At 41.9% G+C, this 16,389-nt stretch overlaps 1 protein-coding gene across 1 annotated transcript in view; it reads left to right on the top strand.

The window, feature by feature from the left end:
* LOC128694910 (choline/ethanolamine kinase) overlaps positions 1-16,389 on the top strand; it is a 626,519-nt gene that overhangs the window by 185,617 nt on the left and 424,513 nt on the right. The window contains exon 2 of the mRNA XM_070094266.1: positions 6,029-6,134. Coding sequence (XP_069950367.1) covers positions 6,029-6,134 — 106 coding nt within the window. The remainder of the gene's footprint in view (positions 1-6,028; positions 6,135-16,389) is intronic.

The raw sequence follows: 16,389 nt of genomic DNA, 5'->3' as shown, positions 1-16,389 counted from the left end.
TAGGAAGACCAAAACGAGTCCTTGGCTTACCCGAAGGTGTAGGGAGGCAAAAACTAAGTGCACCAGAGAATGGAAAAGGTACTGGAGGCAATGGACCCAGGAAAATAAGGAGATTAGTAGAAGAGCCAGAGACGAGTATGCACAGATAAGGAGGGAGGCCCAGCGACATTACGAAAACGACATAGCATCGAAAGTCAAGTCTGACCCGAAACTGCTGTATAACCACATTAGGAGGAAGACAACAGTGAAAGACCAGGTGACAAGGCTGAGGAAAGAAGGTGGAGAACTCAAAAGAAACGATCAAGAGGTATGTGAGGAGCTCAACATGAGATTTAAGGAAGTATTTACAGTGGAGACAGGAAAGCCTCTCGGGGGACAGACCAGATGGGGACACCAGCAAGGAATATACCAATAAGTGTTGGATGACATACATACAGATGAGGAGGAGGTGAAGAAATTGCTAAGGGACATCGATACCTCAAAGGCAATGGGACAGGACAACATCTCGATACCACGATCTTCAACACGTCCCTGGAAACTTGGCAACTACCTTAGGTATGGAAGACGTTAGTTAGTTTAATATGTTTATTATGCACCCCATACCCATCCTGTGGGCGGTAGTCAAAAGGTTACAGAGGTGCATAATTGGTCCAGGGTCTGGACTCCAAAGTTTTGATAGCTGAGCAAGTTACAGAGGTAATGAATTCACAATTTACAAAGGTAATGAACTCACAATTTACAAAGGTAATGAACTCCAGGTAGGTCTAGTCACAATCATGACAAGTTACAAAGGTATTTACAGATTACAGAGGTACGTAATGGGTCCAGGGACTGGGGTCCCAAAGTTGTGATAGCTGAACTAGGTACAAGGTAATGAACTCACAAGTTACAAAGGTAATGAATCCTGTAAGAATGGTTACTTACGTTTATACATGGCTACAATCATGAACAAATTATAGTGTAATGAGCAATTCACACTTCCACACCCGGTCACAACTGTAATGAGTTATTGGTGCAAATATTGATTGTTGAGACACACACACACACACACACACACACACACACATACAAATTCATACACACACACACATAAACACACACACACACACACACACACACACACACACACACACACACACACACACACACACACACACACACACACATACACAAACTCATACACACGCACACACACTCATACACACACACACACACACACACACTCATACACACACACACACTCATACACACACACACACTCATATACACTCATACACATACACACGCACACACAAACACACACACAAACACACACACACACACACACACACACACACACACACACACACACACACACACACACACACACACAGGAATAGACTCTGAGGTGTCCCTGTTTGCAGATGACGTGAAGTTGATGAGAAGAATACACTCGATCGAAGACCAGGCAGAACTACAAAGGGATCTGGACAGGCTGCAGACCTGGTCCAGCAATTGGCTCCTGGAGTTCAATCCCACCAAGTGCAAAGTCATGAAGATTGGGGAAGGGCAAAGAAGGCCGCAGACGGAGTACAGTCTAGGGGGTCAGAGACTACAAACCTCACTCAAGGAAAAAGATCTTGGGGTGAGTATAACACCAGGCACATCTCCTGAAGCGCACATCAACCAAATAACTGCTGCAGCATATGGGCGCCTAGCAAACCTCAGAACAGCATTCCGACATCTTAATAAGGAATCGTTCAGGACCCTGTACACCGTATACGTTAGGCCCATATTGGAGTATGCGGCACCAGTTTGGAACCCACACCTAGCCAAGCACGTAAAGAAACTAGAGAAAGTGCAAAGGTTTGCAACAAGACTAGTCCCAGAGCTAAGAGGTATGTCCTACGAGGAGAGGTTAAGGGAAATCAACCTGACGACACTGGAGGACAGGAGAGATAGGGGGGACATGATAACGACATACAAAATACTGAGGGGAATTGACAAGGTGGACAAAGACAGGATGTTCCAGAGTTTGGACACAGCAACAAGGGGACACAGTTGGAAGCTAAAGACACAGATGAATCACAGGGATGTTAGGAAGTATTTCTTCAGCCACAGAGTAGTCAGTAAGTGGAATAGTTTGGGAAGCGATGTAGTGGAGGCAGGATCCATACATAGCTTTAAGCAGAGGTATGATAAAGCTCACGGCTCGGGGAGAGTGACCTAGTAGCGATCAGTGAAGAGGCGGGGCCAGGAGCTCGGACTCGACCCCCGCAACCTCAACTAGGTGAGTACAACTAGGTGAGTACACACACACACACACACACACACACACGGGAACAGTCTATAGTTTTAAGGCGAGGTATGATAGAGCTCATGGAGCAGGGAGAGAGAGGACCTAGTAGCAATCAGCGAAGAGGCGGGGCCAGGAGCTGTGAATCGACCCCTGCAACCACAAATAGGTGAGTACAAATAGGTGAGTACACAGGCGCTTGGACTCGACCCCTGCAATCTCAACTAGGTGAGTGCACACACACACACACACACACACACACACACACACACACATGTCCTACGAGGAGAGGTTAAGGGAAATCAACCTGACGACACTGGAGGACAAGAGAGATAGGGGGGACATGATAACGACATACAAAATACTGAGAGGAATTGACAAGGTGGACAAAGACAGGATGTTCCAGAGATTTGACACAGTAACAAGGGGACACAGTTGGAAGCTGAAGACACAGATGAATCACAGGGATGTTAGGAAGTATTTCTTCAGCCACAGAGTAGTCAGTAAGTGGAATAGTTTGGGAAGTGATGTAGTGGAGGCAGGATCCATACATAGCTTTAAGCAGAGGTATGATAAAGCTCACGGCTCAGGGAGAGTGACCTAGTAGCGATCAGTGAAGAGGCGGGGCCAGGAGCTCGGACTCGACCCCCGCAACCTCAACTAGGTGAGTACAACTAGGTGAGTACACACACACACACACACACACACACACACACACACACACACACACACACACACACACACACATGCACACATGCACACATGTGGTAATGCTTTATTTACAGCTAGCAAAGTCAGGGTATTTCTCCAGAATGGTCTGCAATATGCCACTGTGGATAAAATACTTTGCCATTTCTTGAACATTTCTGAGTGAGTTGTTTCTAAATTCATTAATTTTATCACACTCCAGTACATAATGACGCAGGGTGTGACAATAGTCCATCTGGCAAAGTTTACATTTCGTTTGGTCTACATCTGGTGGTGGTGATTTAACCTGCCAAAGATACTTGTAACCCAGCCGGAGCTGGGCGGTAGTGACATCCAAGAGTCTGCTTATTTTGTTGGATGCACCATAGACATGTGGCTCCTCCTGCATGATGGAATGATGATAGATGGACTCACTGGTGTCAATCTCCCTGAGCCTTAAGTCCATAAAATTCAGTTAAAGTTCTTTTCGTATTATTGTTCTCAAACTACTACCTGACAAGCCAAGATTGTAATCTACTCCCTCTTTGAAAGCATACAGCTTAGCCAATTTATCAGTTCTATCATGCATCTGAAGACCAATGTGAGATGGAATCCACAGCATGTGCACTCTGACTCCACTGTCCACAATCCTACCATACCTGTGTCTGGCTTCTGACACAAGCATGCAACAATTTATGCTTAATGAGTTGAGAGCATTTATGGATGACAGAGAATCAGTTACAATTAAACTGTCAATCTTTGATACATAGATGCATTTCAGTGCAAGGAGTATGGCAAACAGTTCTGTCTGAAGGGTAGAGGCCCAATTATTGATGCGTGCTCCAATTTCTTTAAGAGAGCCATCACTCTGTACGACAACAGCAGCACTACCAGCTGCACCAGTGGATTGGTGAACAGAACCATCAGCGTAAATAGTTTGCGAGAGTGTGTGCTGTGTGACTAAGTTATCAATACAGCTTAAGGCCTCATGTTTGGCTTCAAGGCGAAGTTTTGGTTGTGATTTAAGTAGTTTGGGGGGAAATGGAGGAATGGTAGTTTGGAATGGGGTAATATTCCATGGAGCGGAGAAGTGCCGCTGTTGCCTTACTTGACATAGATCATGTATCTGATTCATGCGGAGGTCGGTTCCAGTTTTTTCGATCCATCTGGAGGAGTGTCCACCAGTGCTGAGGAAAGTTCGGAGGGCTTCTGTGCAGGGGTTTGAATGGGCTTGCCTGAGCATATTAACCCCAATTAAGATATTTCTTTCAGTAACACGATCTCTGATGCTTGGAATATCAAGTTCTTTTTGCATATTTAAAATTTTGTCAGTACGAGGGCATCCTGAAATGATCCTCATTGCTTCGTTCTGCAGTTTTTCCAGCCCTCCAAGCTTCCAGTCAGACACAAGAGCAAGTAGTGGCGCCGCATAATCAACCAATGATCTAATATAAGCAAGATACATCATTTTCACAATTTTATCATTAGCACCATACCTGGGGTGAAACCCAGCCGCAACTCTAAGTGCTCTCAGTCTTTCTTTGTATTGGCGACAAAGTCTTGTTGCAGCAGGTCCAAGTAGTGGAACCTCGAAACCTAGATACCTGTATCTGCTTACATATTCTAGAAGAGACCCATCATGCAATTGGATCTGACGAACTGTGCCTCTCTGTCGAGGAGGACGCCTATTGAGTATCTTTGTTTTATCAGTAGAGATTATCAACCTCAGGTCCTGACACGAGGCTAGTACATGATTAAGAATGTTTTGGGTGTTGGAGAATCCGGTGGTGTGAATCATTATATCATCAGCAAAACTAATCACATAATGATGGGGCTGACTAGGCATAGTATTAAGTAATGCATTAATTAGAATATTGAACAGTGTGGGACTGAGCACACCTCCCTGTGGGGTTCCTAATTCAAAGTCTTTAGTTACACTTCTATGTCCCTGGAACAACACAGTCGATTTTCTGTTGGACAGGTAGCCTTTAATCCAGCGGAGAAGCCATCCTCCAACATCCATTCTGGCAAGTTCACTAATGATTACATGTCGGTTGGCTACATCGAAAGCGGATTTAAGGTCAAGGAAGGTAGTGTATGAGCTGTCAGTGTGCAGGGTGAGAAAGGTGGCTATGCAATGATGCACGCTCCTTCCATGCATGAAATCATGCAACCGGGGAGACAAAAATTGTTTGATTCTGTACATGAGACGATTAAGAATCATTCTCTCAAATGTTTTACACAAGCAGCTAGTAAGAGATATTGGCCGAAGTACTTGAGTACTTGAATTCCTTTTGAGCAGTTTATACACTGATTATCATATAAATAAGCAGGGTCATTAAGACTGCATGTCACCTATTCACCATCAATTAAGAATATTTTAATACCTAAAATAGTAAAATCTCAGCATATGTATACATTGTGATACACATCGCTCTGTTTATATACTTATCTTGACTGCTGTTTTCAGTCAAAGTCACATAGTATACTGTACGTGTGCACTCCCACGACTAATGTAAAACTATTTTTTTATGCAATATGTATATAAAACTTTATTATTGTGGAAGATTATTGTGGCTATATTTTAGAATCTGACATAGTCTCTCCTGCAACAAAGAAGAGAAAATTGGTACAAGAATATCATACACTATATTTAAATTTGATTAATCGTACTTCCAGTAGCTTCCAAATATTTTAAAACATACTAAATACAATCAATAAACTCGTCGCAAAGCTCAGGAAGAAAAGCGAAAAGAAATATTGACATACAAGTGTAAAATAAATGGATTAGTTAAAGGGAGTTGACAACTGTGGATGTAAACATTGATCGCGGGGTCACGTGACGCCTCGCCAGTAGCATATATACCGGCGGTGGTGGTGATACGTAAGTCAAAGTCGCCTTGTATTTCCTCCCACACACTCAACCGGTTCTCTTGTTACATATGAACCTGCAGTTAGATGCTCTTCTAGCATAAGCACAACCAGTTTTCACCAATAATAACATTTTATTTATCGCATTTGACTGTTGTTTTTCTATACCAAACTGAGAGTCCGTTATGTCTTCAGAAATCACATGTGAAATGCGAGACCGTGCTTATCGAATATGTCGGGATTATCTGCACGGAGCCTGGAAGATGATCAGCCCGGGAGAGATGATCGTCAAGAGGATCAGGTAAGTGCAGGTCACCACTTGTCTGATCAGGGAGTGTCCCTCACCTGCCTTCAGGGCTCTTGATCCAGGCAGTTAGGTTTACCTTTTATTTTCCTTGGATCGATTTTGATTACCCTTCATTTCCCTGCCTCTGTATGACCCTTACAGCTTTAGCTCTCCCCATACATTCATTAATAATAATGATAATACATGTATTGTGTTCCCTTGGAAGTAAGTAATTATCAGTCAGTATTATTATTAGGCTGGGTTGGGGCTCTTAATCCAAGGAATTGGAGTTATGATCTTCTTTCTTGGACTACCTCATTATCCCGATTTCCAGAGGTTGTATGGCCCCTACGTGCTTAGCGTTTCCCCGGGGTAATGATGATAATGATTGTCGGTGTCGTCGTCTGCTTGTTTGGGTGTAGCCGACACCCAGACGTGCCAACACCCGCCCAACATCTGCCATTTGTGGCATCTTACACACTTGCTTATTTATTATGCCGTAGCAACCGGGGAAACTATATATGTCTTCAAGGTTAACCCAGATTGTAGGTGTGTTGTGCAGTAAGAGTGACTGCCTGGGATCTTACCATATGTCACTGAAAATGTTTACCAGCCTGGATGTAAGAAATATTAAGATTTATTCATATATATTACACATCTGTAAATCCACACACTCAAACATATATCAATAGAACCCACCCACATATAACCCTCTTGTATATCCCGATAATCCCAACCACATAAGAAACCTGAAAGTACAATGAAGAATCTGAGCTAGTGTTAAGAGTTAGATAAGATTGTGTTGGGATTTTTAACCCTGGAGGGTTAACCACCAGGATAAGCCAAGAAAGGTAGTGCATCATTGAGGACTCTGTCCTATTTCCATTGGATTCAAGATAAATTATTATTTCTCGTAAATAAATTTATACTTGAATGACGGAGTCACGTAGGTATAATGGTTGTCAGGAAGCAAGTGTTTCCTGACGCGGGTCTTAGTCATATGACCCACAGCTGGAGCTATTGGTCATCTTGACCGAGGCCTTCCGCTGGCTTACCGGTCCACCTTTTTAATTAAAAATCAGGGTTATGATTATAACCATTAAGTAGTTGCTATGAGACGTCAGGAAAAACCGTGCGGAATCTAAAATGTATTTAAAAGCTGGAAAATAAAGTTTCCGAAAAATGTTGCATTTTCTTCTGAATATATTTTTTTCTTAAACGTCTTGTTCATTATCAATCAGTTGTCAGGCAGTGGAATAGCCTAGAAAGTGACTTAGTGGAGGCGGGAACCATACATAGTTTTAAGACGAAGTTTGATAAAGCTCATGGAGCAGGGAGAGAGAGGACCCAGTAGATTAGATAGATTTTGCCACCCAAGTTGCTAGTTTATTGTGCAGGTCATATCCATCCTGTGGACGGTAGCGCAAGAACATATGGATACACAAAAGGCCTAGGAACTAGGCCCCAAAGGGTTAACAGGAATACATATGGATTTATATCTATGTATCTATAGTTCACTTATCTGTTACAAGCAAATTTAGGAAATTTGCTTAGTATATCTGGTATCTTATTTTCATTAATAAGATATCTTGACATGTCACATAGGTTATTATACTGTCTGTCTCTATTCCTCAATAAGTGGACAAATAAGCACATAGTGTTCAAGAGAGTGACCATATGCCTGATCACATAATTTACATTTAGTTTGATCATCATCTGTGTGTCTCCCAAACTGCCAGAAGTACTTGTAACCAAGCCTAAGCCTGGCCACTACAACATCAGTCAGTTTGTTCACATTGCAAGTTGCTCCATAAACATACTTATCTATGTTCATGTTATCATAGTGGGTTATAGATCTACTCAGGCTTCTAACTGCATTCCTATAACAATCATTTTCATTATTTACTTCTCTCCTGCTATTATTCCTAATGCTAGACACAGTTATACCGAAGTTATATTCTACATTCTCCTTCTGGGTACTCTTCTTGGCTAACATATCAACTTTATCATGAAGGAGTAATCCATGTGTGATGGGATCCATAGCAATTGTGGAAAATACTGTATATTTTCTGGAAATACGGTAATTTATAGGTAAATAGATGCCCTATATTGTATTTAATAAAAGTGTATTTTTAAAAAGAGACAGTCGCCATTTTGGTTTTGAATGAGTCAAGTAAACATTAGTGTAATGGGAAGAATTTTTCGTGCTCTAGAGGTTAAAATTGGGCTGACACCTTTCAAATAGGAGGCGAAATTGTTGGATGTGCATTCCTGCATAACTTGAGATATCAGGCGACTGGACAAGACAGCTCCAGGAACCTCGGATAAGTCTGTTATGTTATAACTGGCTAGTTATTTTCATGTATAGACAGTGAGGTTTTCTGAGTATGATACAACTTAATCTCCAGTCAAATTGGTGAATGTTATGATTAAGATATATTCTCCTTCTGTTATATAAATGTGTGTATATACTATAATCCTTTTTTAATTTTAATATACAGTCCACAAATTTATATATTTACCAGCATTCCTGGTGTATGTATATTTCATTTAATTAATAGGTCCAGAGCAACTTGTGGATATGACAGTGGTAGGTATCGAAGGGGGACATTTTTTGCGACCTAGGTGTCCCAAATTCCTACTTGTCTAACTGATAAATAATAATTATCTATGTTCATTTATTGTTATGTACATAATGATACATTCAGATAAATGCAATTTTCCACAGCAATTGTTCATTAATTCCTTTGTCCCTAATTTTTGAGTATCTATACCTGGCTTCTCCAATGAGCATGTTGTTGGAGTCATTATGAGAGTCAAGAGCCTTCAATGATGACATAGAATCAGTAATGATGATAGAGTCAAGCTCAGTGTCATGCTCAGTGTCATAGGTTAGCTTTAGCGCCATTAGGATTGCAAACAATTCAGTTTGCAGTGTAGACGCCCAGTTGTTAATTCTTATGCTTAGCTCAACAAATTTATTATCGTTCTTAACTAGGGAGGTGGCAACAAGAGCAGATGCAGCCCTGCCAGAAGACTCCTGTTTAGATCCATCAGTGTATATAACTTGTGATAACTTATTACTACCAGCTAGGAGAGAAATTTCTTCTTGAGCAGTTGTTTTAACAAGTGATTTAAGGAAGGGATTACTAGCAATGAGCTTCTTGGGAGGGACTTGCAGGTATGTGATATTAAATGAACACATCTTCCATGGAGGGATGAAATGCTCTTGTTGCCTACAGTGATACAGGTCATGCAGGTTATAAAACTTAATGCAATTGCACGTTTTCACAATCCATTTAGATCTGTGTGTATTTACCTCTAGACACTTGGTAAGATTCATTGTGACAGCGTCTGGTTCATTTCTCAATATTCTAATACCGAGTACAGTGTTAATCTCAACAATCCTATCACTCAGTAGCAATTGCAACCAGTGAAGAGGTGGGGCCAGGAGCTATGAATCGACCCCTGCAACCACAAATAGGTGAGTACACACACACACACACACACACCCACACACACACACACACACACACACACACACACACACACACACACACACACACACACACACACACACACACACACACACACACACACACACACACACACAGCTAAGAGGTATGTCCTACGAGGAGAGGTTAAATCAACCTGACGACACTGGAGGACAGGAGAGATAGGGGGGACATGATAACGACATACAAAATACTGAGAGGAATTGACAAGGTGGACAAAGACAGGATGTTTCAGAGATTGGACACAGTAACAAGGGGACACAGTTGGAAGCTGAAGACACAGATGAATCACAGGGATGTTAGGAAGTATTTCTTCAGCCACAGAGTAGTCAGTAAGTGGAATAGTTTGGGAAGCGATGTAGTGGAGGCAGGATCCATACATAGCTTTAAGCAGAGGTATGATAAAGCTCACGGCTCAGGGAGAGTGACCTAGTAGCGATCAGTGAAGAGGTGGGGCCAGGAGCTCGGACTCGACCCCCGCAACCTCAACTAGGTGAATACAACAAGGTGAGTACACACACACACACACACACACACACACACACACACACACACACACACACACACACACACACACACACACACACACACACACACACAATTGGAAGTTGAAGACACAAATGAGTCAGAGAGATATTAGGAAGTATTTCTTCAGTCATAGAGTTGTAAGGCAGTGGAATAGCCTAGAAAATGACGTAGTGGAGGCAGGAACCATACACAGTTTTAAGACGAGGTTTGATAAAGCTCATGGAGCGGGGAGAGAGAGGGCCCAGTAGCAACCGGTGAAGAGGCGGGGCCAGGAGCTAAGACTCGACCCCTGCAACCACAAATAGGTGAGTACACACACATTCATTCATTCATTCATTCATTCATTCATTCATTCATTCATATATATATATATATATATATATATATATATATATATATATATATATATATATATATATATATATATATATATATATACATATATATATATACATATATATATTATTTATTTTTTATTTTATTATCACACTGGCCGATTCCCACCAAGGCAGGGTGGCCCGAAAAAGAAAAACTTTCACCATCATTCACTCCATCACTGTCTTGCCAGAAGGGTGCTTTACACTACAGTTTTTAAACTGCAACATTAACACCCCTCCTTCAGAGTGCAGGCACTGTACTTCCCATCTCCAGGACTCAAGTCCGGCCTGCCGGTTTCCCTGAACCCCTTCATAAATGTTACTTTGCTCACACTCCAACAGCACGTCAAGTATTAAAAACCATTTGTCTCCATTCACTCCTATCAAACACGCTCACGCATGCCTGCTGGAAGTCCAAGCCCCTCACACACAAAACCTCCTTTACCCCCTCTCTCCAACCTTTCCTAGGCCGACCCCTACCCCGCCTTCCTTCCACTACAGACTGATACACTCTTGAAGTCATTCTGTTTCGCTCCATTCTCTCTACATGTCCGAACCACCTCAACAACCCTTCCTCAGCCCTCTGGACAACAGTTTTGGTAATCCCGCACCTCCTCCTAACTTCCAAACTACGAATTCTCTGCATTATATTCACACCACACATTGCCCTCAGACATGACATCTCCACTGCCTCCAGCCTTCTCCTTGCTGCAACATTCATCACCCATGCTTCACACCCATATAAGAGCGTTGGTAAAACTATACTCTCATACATTCCCCTCTTTGCCTCCAAGGACAAAGTTCTTTGTCTCCACAGACTCTAAGTGCACCACTCACTCTTTTCCCCTCATCACTTCTATGATTCACCTCATCTTTCATAGACCCATCCGCTGACACGTCCACTCCCAAATATCTGAATACATTCACCTCCTCCATACTCTCTCCCTCCAATCTGATATTCAATCTTTCATCACCTAATCTTTTTGTTATCCTCATAACCTTACTCTTTCCTGTATTCACCTTTAATTTTCTTCTTTTGCACACCCTACCAAATTCATCCACCAATCTCTGCAACTTCTCTTCAGAATCTCCCAAGAGCACAGTGTCATCAGCAAAGAGCAGCTGTGACAACTCCCACTTTGTGTGTGATTCTTTATCTTTTAACTCCACGCCTCTTGCCAAGACCCTCGCATTTACTTCTCTTACAACCCCATCTATAAATATATTAAACAACCACGGTGACATCACACATCCTTGTCTAAGGCCTACTTTTACTGGGAAATAATTTCCCTCTTCCCTACATACTCTAACTTGAGCCTCACTATCCTCGTAAAAACTCTTCACTGCTTTCAGTAACCTACCTCCTACACCATACACTTGCAACATCTGCCACATTGCCCCCCTATCCACCCTGTCATACGCCTTTTCCAAATCCATAAATGCCACAAAGACCTCTTTAGCCTTATCTAAATACTGTTCACTTATATGTTTCACTGTAAACACCTGGTCCACACACCCCCTACCTTTCCTAAAGCCTCCTTGTTCATATGCTATCCTATTTTTCCGTCTTACTCTTAATTCTTTCAATAATAACTCTACCATACACTTTACCAGGTATACTCAGCAGACTTATCCCCCTATAATTTTTGCACTCTCTTTTATCCCCTTTGCCTTTATACAAAGGAACTATGCATGCTCTCTGCCAATCCCTAGGTACCTTACCCTCTTCCATACGTTTATTAAATAATTGCACCAACCACTCCAAAACTATATCCCCACCTGCTTTTAACATTTCTATCTTTATCCCATCAATCCCGGCTGCCTTACCCCCTTTCATTTTACCTACTGCCTCATGAACTTCCCCCACACTCACAACTGGCTCTTCCTCACTCCTGCAAGATGTTATTCCTCCTTGTCCTATACACGAAATCACAGCTTCCCTATCTTCATCAACATTTAACAATTCCTCAAAATATTCCCTCCATCTTCCCAATACCTCTAACTCTCCATTTAATAACTCTCCTCTCCTATTTTTAACTGACAAATCCATTTGTTCTCTAGGCTTTCTTAACTTGTTAATCTCACTCCAAAACTTTTTCTTATTTTCAACAAAATTTGTTGATAACATCTCACCCACTCTCATTTGCTCTCTTTTTACATTGCTTCACCACTCTCTTAACCTCTCTCTTTTTCTCCATATACTCTTCCCTCCTTGCATCACTTCTACTTTGTAAAAACTTCTCATATGCTAACTTTTTCTCCCTTACTGCTCTCTTTACATCATCATTCCACCAATCGCTCCTCTTCCCTCCCGCACCCACTTTCCTGTAACCACAAACTTCTGCTGAACACTCTAACACTACATTTTTAAACCTACCCCATACCTCTTCGACCCCATTGCCTATGCTCTCATTAGCCCATCTATCCTCCAATAGCTGTTTATATCTTACCCTAACTGCCTCCTCTTTTAGTTTATAAACCTTCACCTCTCTCTTCCCTGATGCTTCTATTCTCCTTGTATCCCATCTACCTTTTACTCTCAGTGTAGCTACAACTAGAAAGTGATCTGATATATCTGTGGCCCCTCTATAAACATGTACATCCTGAAGTCTACTCAACAGTCTTTTATCTACCAATACATAATCCAACAAACTACTGTCATTTCGCTCTACATCATATCTTGTATATATAATATATATATATATATATATATATATATATATATATATATATATATATATATATATATTACGAAGGTAGAGCAAGAATGTTTTGTTTAACAAACCCAACACGCTCCTGGGATGGTTTTCATGGCATATTCCATCAACCAGGATCGTTTTCGGGGCATACCTCATCACCCAAGATTGTTTTCTTGGCATATTTCAAGCAAAATGGTTTTCATTGTATACTCCAGGATGGTTTTCATGTCATATTTCATCGCCCAGAATGGTATTCATAACATACTCCATCACCTAGGATCGTTTACATGGCATTCTCCATCCCGGATTGGTTCGTGATGCTCCACACAGGCTGATTCCTAGTTTGTGCGTACAGTATTGTTCTCTTTTGTAGAGGGTAGGCAAACATGTTGCTGTTAGCGTTGGTAAAGGCTGCTGTTTTCTGAGCTCTACGCAGTAAGCCTTCTCGCCTTTCATTGCCAGAATTTGATAGGATTCCCTGGATGAAAAATTCAATCACAATGGATGTGTCATGGCGTACTCCATCACTAGATATGTTTGAAGATATATTCCATCACTAGATATGTTTGAAGATATACAGTGGACCCCCAGTTAAAGATATTTTTTCATTCGAGAAGTATGTTCAGGTGCCAGCACTGACCGAATTTGCTCACATAAGGAATATTGTGAAGTAGATTAGTCCATTTCAGACCCCCAAACATACGCGTACAAACGCACTTACATAAATACACTTACATAATTGGTCGCATTGGGAGGTGATCGTTAAGCGGGGGTCCACTGTATTCCATCACTAGATATGTGTGAAGATATATTCCATTACGAGATATGTTTGAAGATATATTCCATCACAAGGTATGTTTAAAGGTATATTCCACCACAAGATATGTTAAATGGTATATTCCATTACACAAGGTATGTTTCATGGCATAATCTTTCACATACGTTCCATGACAAAGGATGTTTCACAGCATACTCCATCATACCAGATATGTTTCGTGGCATATATTTCATGATTTGCTTCATCACACAGGACAGGTTTTCTAATGAGGTAATAAAATCTCTCGGCATTCAAATAAAGTGCATTGATGCCGGTGAAGGGTTCTTTTGATAAAGAGCTTAAGAGTCCTTTTCCTTGGATCAAATCTTACAGCTTCCTAGTCCCCAGGTGCTGTACGGCCCCTATGAGTTTAGCGCTCCTACACGACTGCAATAATAATAATAATAATTCTGTCAGCCTGAGCTGGGAGACTCGTGTAAGACGATGAGGATGTCAAGTCCTTCGCTTTGGCTGCTTCATGCACGGGTTTCCTACTTGCATTGCTAGATACTTTTACCACCATGAATGATGTTAAACAGATTTTGTGAGATTTTGCAGGCATATTATGAGGTATAAAATGCATCGCAGATCTTGCCTCAAAAAAAAAGGCAGAGCCAGTGGCTGGCTGTCTTATGCGCACAGCATATATGAAAGACGGGCTCTTGCACAGCCTGACGTCTGCTCAACTATCCACCGTAACTAAATAATAATAATAATATCTTCATTTACTACAAGTACATGTACATGGTATACAGTCCTAGCTGACATCAATGACATACCACTATATAGAAAGCCCCTAGTTATGCTGAACATTTCGGGCAAATTAGGTCAGTGTCTCAGGATGCGACCCACACCAATCTAGTAACACCCAGGTACCCATTTTATTGGTGGGAAACATAGACAACAGGTGGAAAGAAACACTCCCAATGTTTATACTCAGGCTGGGAATCGAACCCAGGCCCTCGCCGTGTGAAGCTACACTCAACCCAAACAGATTCTGTTTGGGTAGAGTTTCTAGAAGGTCAAGAAGAACTAATTCCATTTGTAATATATATTGACCTCCAGGCTTGGATCATGATAGAGGGAGACTTCTTTGGGACGAAATTGTTTGAGCTTCTAGACACAAAAATGTAGTGATAGTAAGGGATTTTAACCCTTTCAAGGTTGGTGCCATACTTGTACACATAAATTCTAGCACCTTCAAATCGAGCGGGAGAAAGATGGTAGGTCTACATGTGAGAGAATGGGTCTGCGTGGTCAGTGTGCACAGTAGGAAGAAAATCTGGGCACTCACATTGTGTTGTGGGAATGCCATTTCAGTTAACCTTGTTTACAATGCCTCGCGGTAAGAAACTCCTCACTCCTCGGTGAATTGGGATTCTTTTGTTCCCAAGTGACAGTTCCAACACAGATGGAAGTGTCAGTGAAGATGAATTTCAGGGTTTCGAAGAGTTTGTGACCGAAAGTAATGACCATAATACCGGGAATAGTGCTGAAAACCCAGACGACCCTCAACCTTCCACATTTGGTGCTGGGCCATCTTGTTCATGTCCAGTTGTACCAGAACGAAAGAGGAAACTCAAATTTTCCCGTGTCCAGGACTCAGATGTGAGCAGTGGTGATGATAGTGATAGTGAATATGAACTCCAAGCTCTTGAAAACAATTCCAGTAGCAAAAGTGAAGTGGAATATTCTCCATTGAAGCATCAGTATGTATGATGCTACTTGCATTCTGGTAGTGTGCCATATGCTATTCCAAGGGAAAGGAGTACATCTCGGAGTACATCCCATGGCCCTACAACAGGAATGGATAGTGAAGATGAAGCTGATATTGTTACAGTGAGGAGGAAAATTGTGCATGTGTCATCAGATTGTAGTGGTGCCATGTGCCATGAGGCACCAGCAGCGGCCCATGCTGTTACCCATGCCGCTGAGTCAGCTCAGCTACAACAAAGCCCACCCTCACCCACCCACCCACCACAACAAGCTCCACAACAACCACCTCTACAACCACAACCACCTGTTAATATCCAGCAGCCACTAGCCTCCAAATTCCCAGCCACCAAATCATATTTAAGTTTCCCGCCACCTGCGAGTCCCTACTACCCTCCCTCCGACCCCTGCAACTGGCAGCCAGCCCTCCCACCAGTGTGGCGAGTGTTTTGTTTGTTCATTATTTGCTATTAAACTACAGTATAAATAATGTAAACCCATTCATGACTGCATATTGGAATGGCTATTTGGACAGGTGTTGGATGGTGACATCATGTGTTTACTCTTGAACACAGCAAAGAATGACTCAAGAAATCGTAATGACACGATTGCAAATAAACC

Source organism: Cherax quadricarinatus, chromosome 45 (genome assembly GCF_038502225.1).
Source record: "Cherax quadricarinatus isolate ZL_2023a chromosome 45, ASM3850222v1, whole genome shotgun sequence".
NCBI lineage: Eukaryota > Metazoa > Arthropoda > Malacostraca > Decapoda > Parastacidae > Cherax > Cherax quadricarinatus.
Note: the sequence above shows the minus strand (reverse complement) of the source record. Positions and strands in the feature narration are given on the sequence as shown.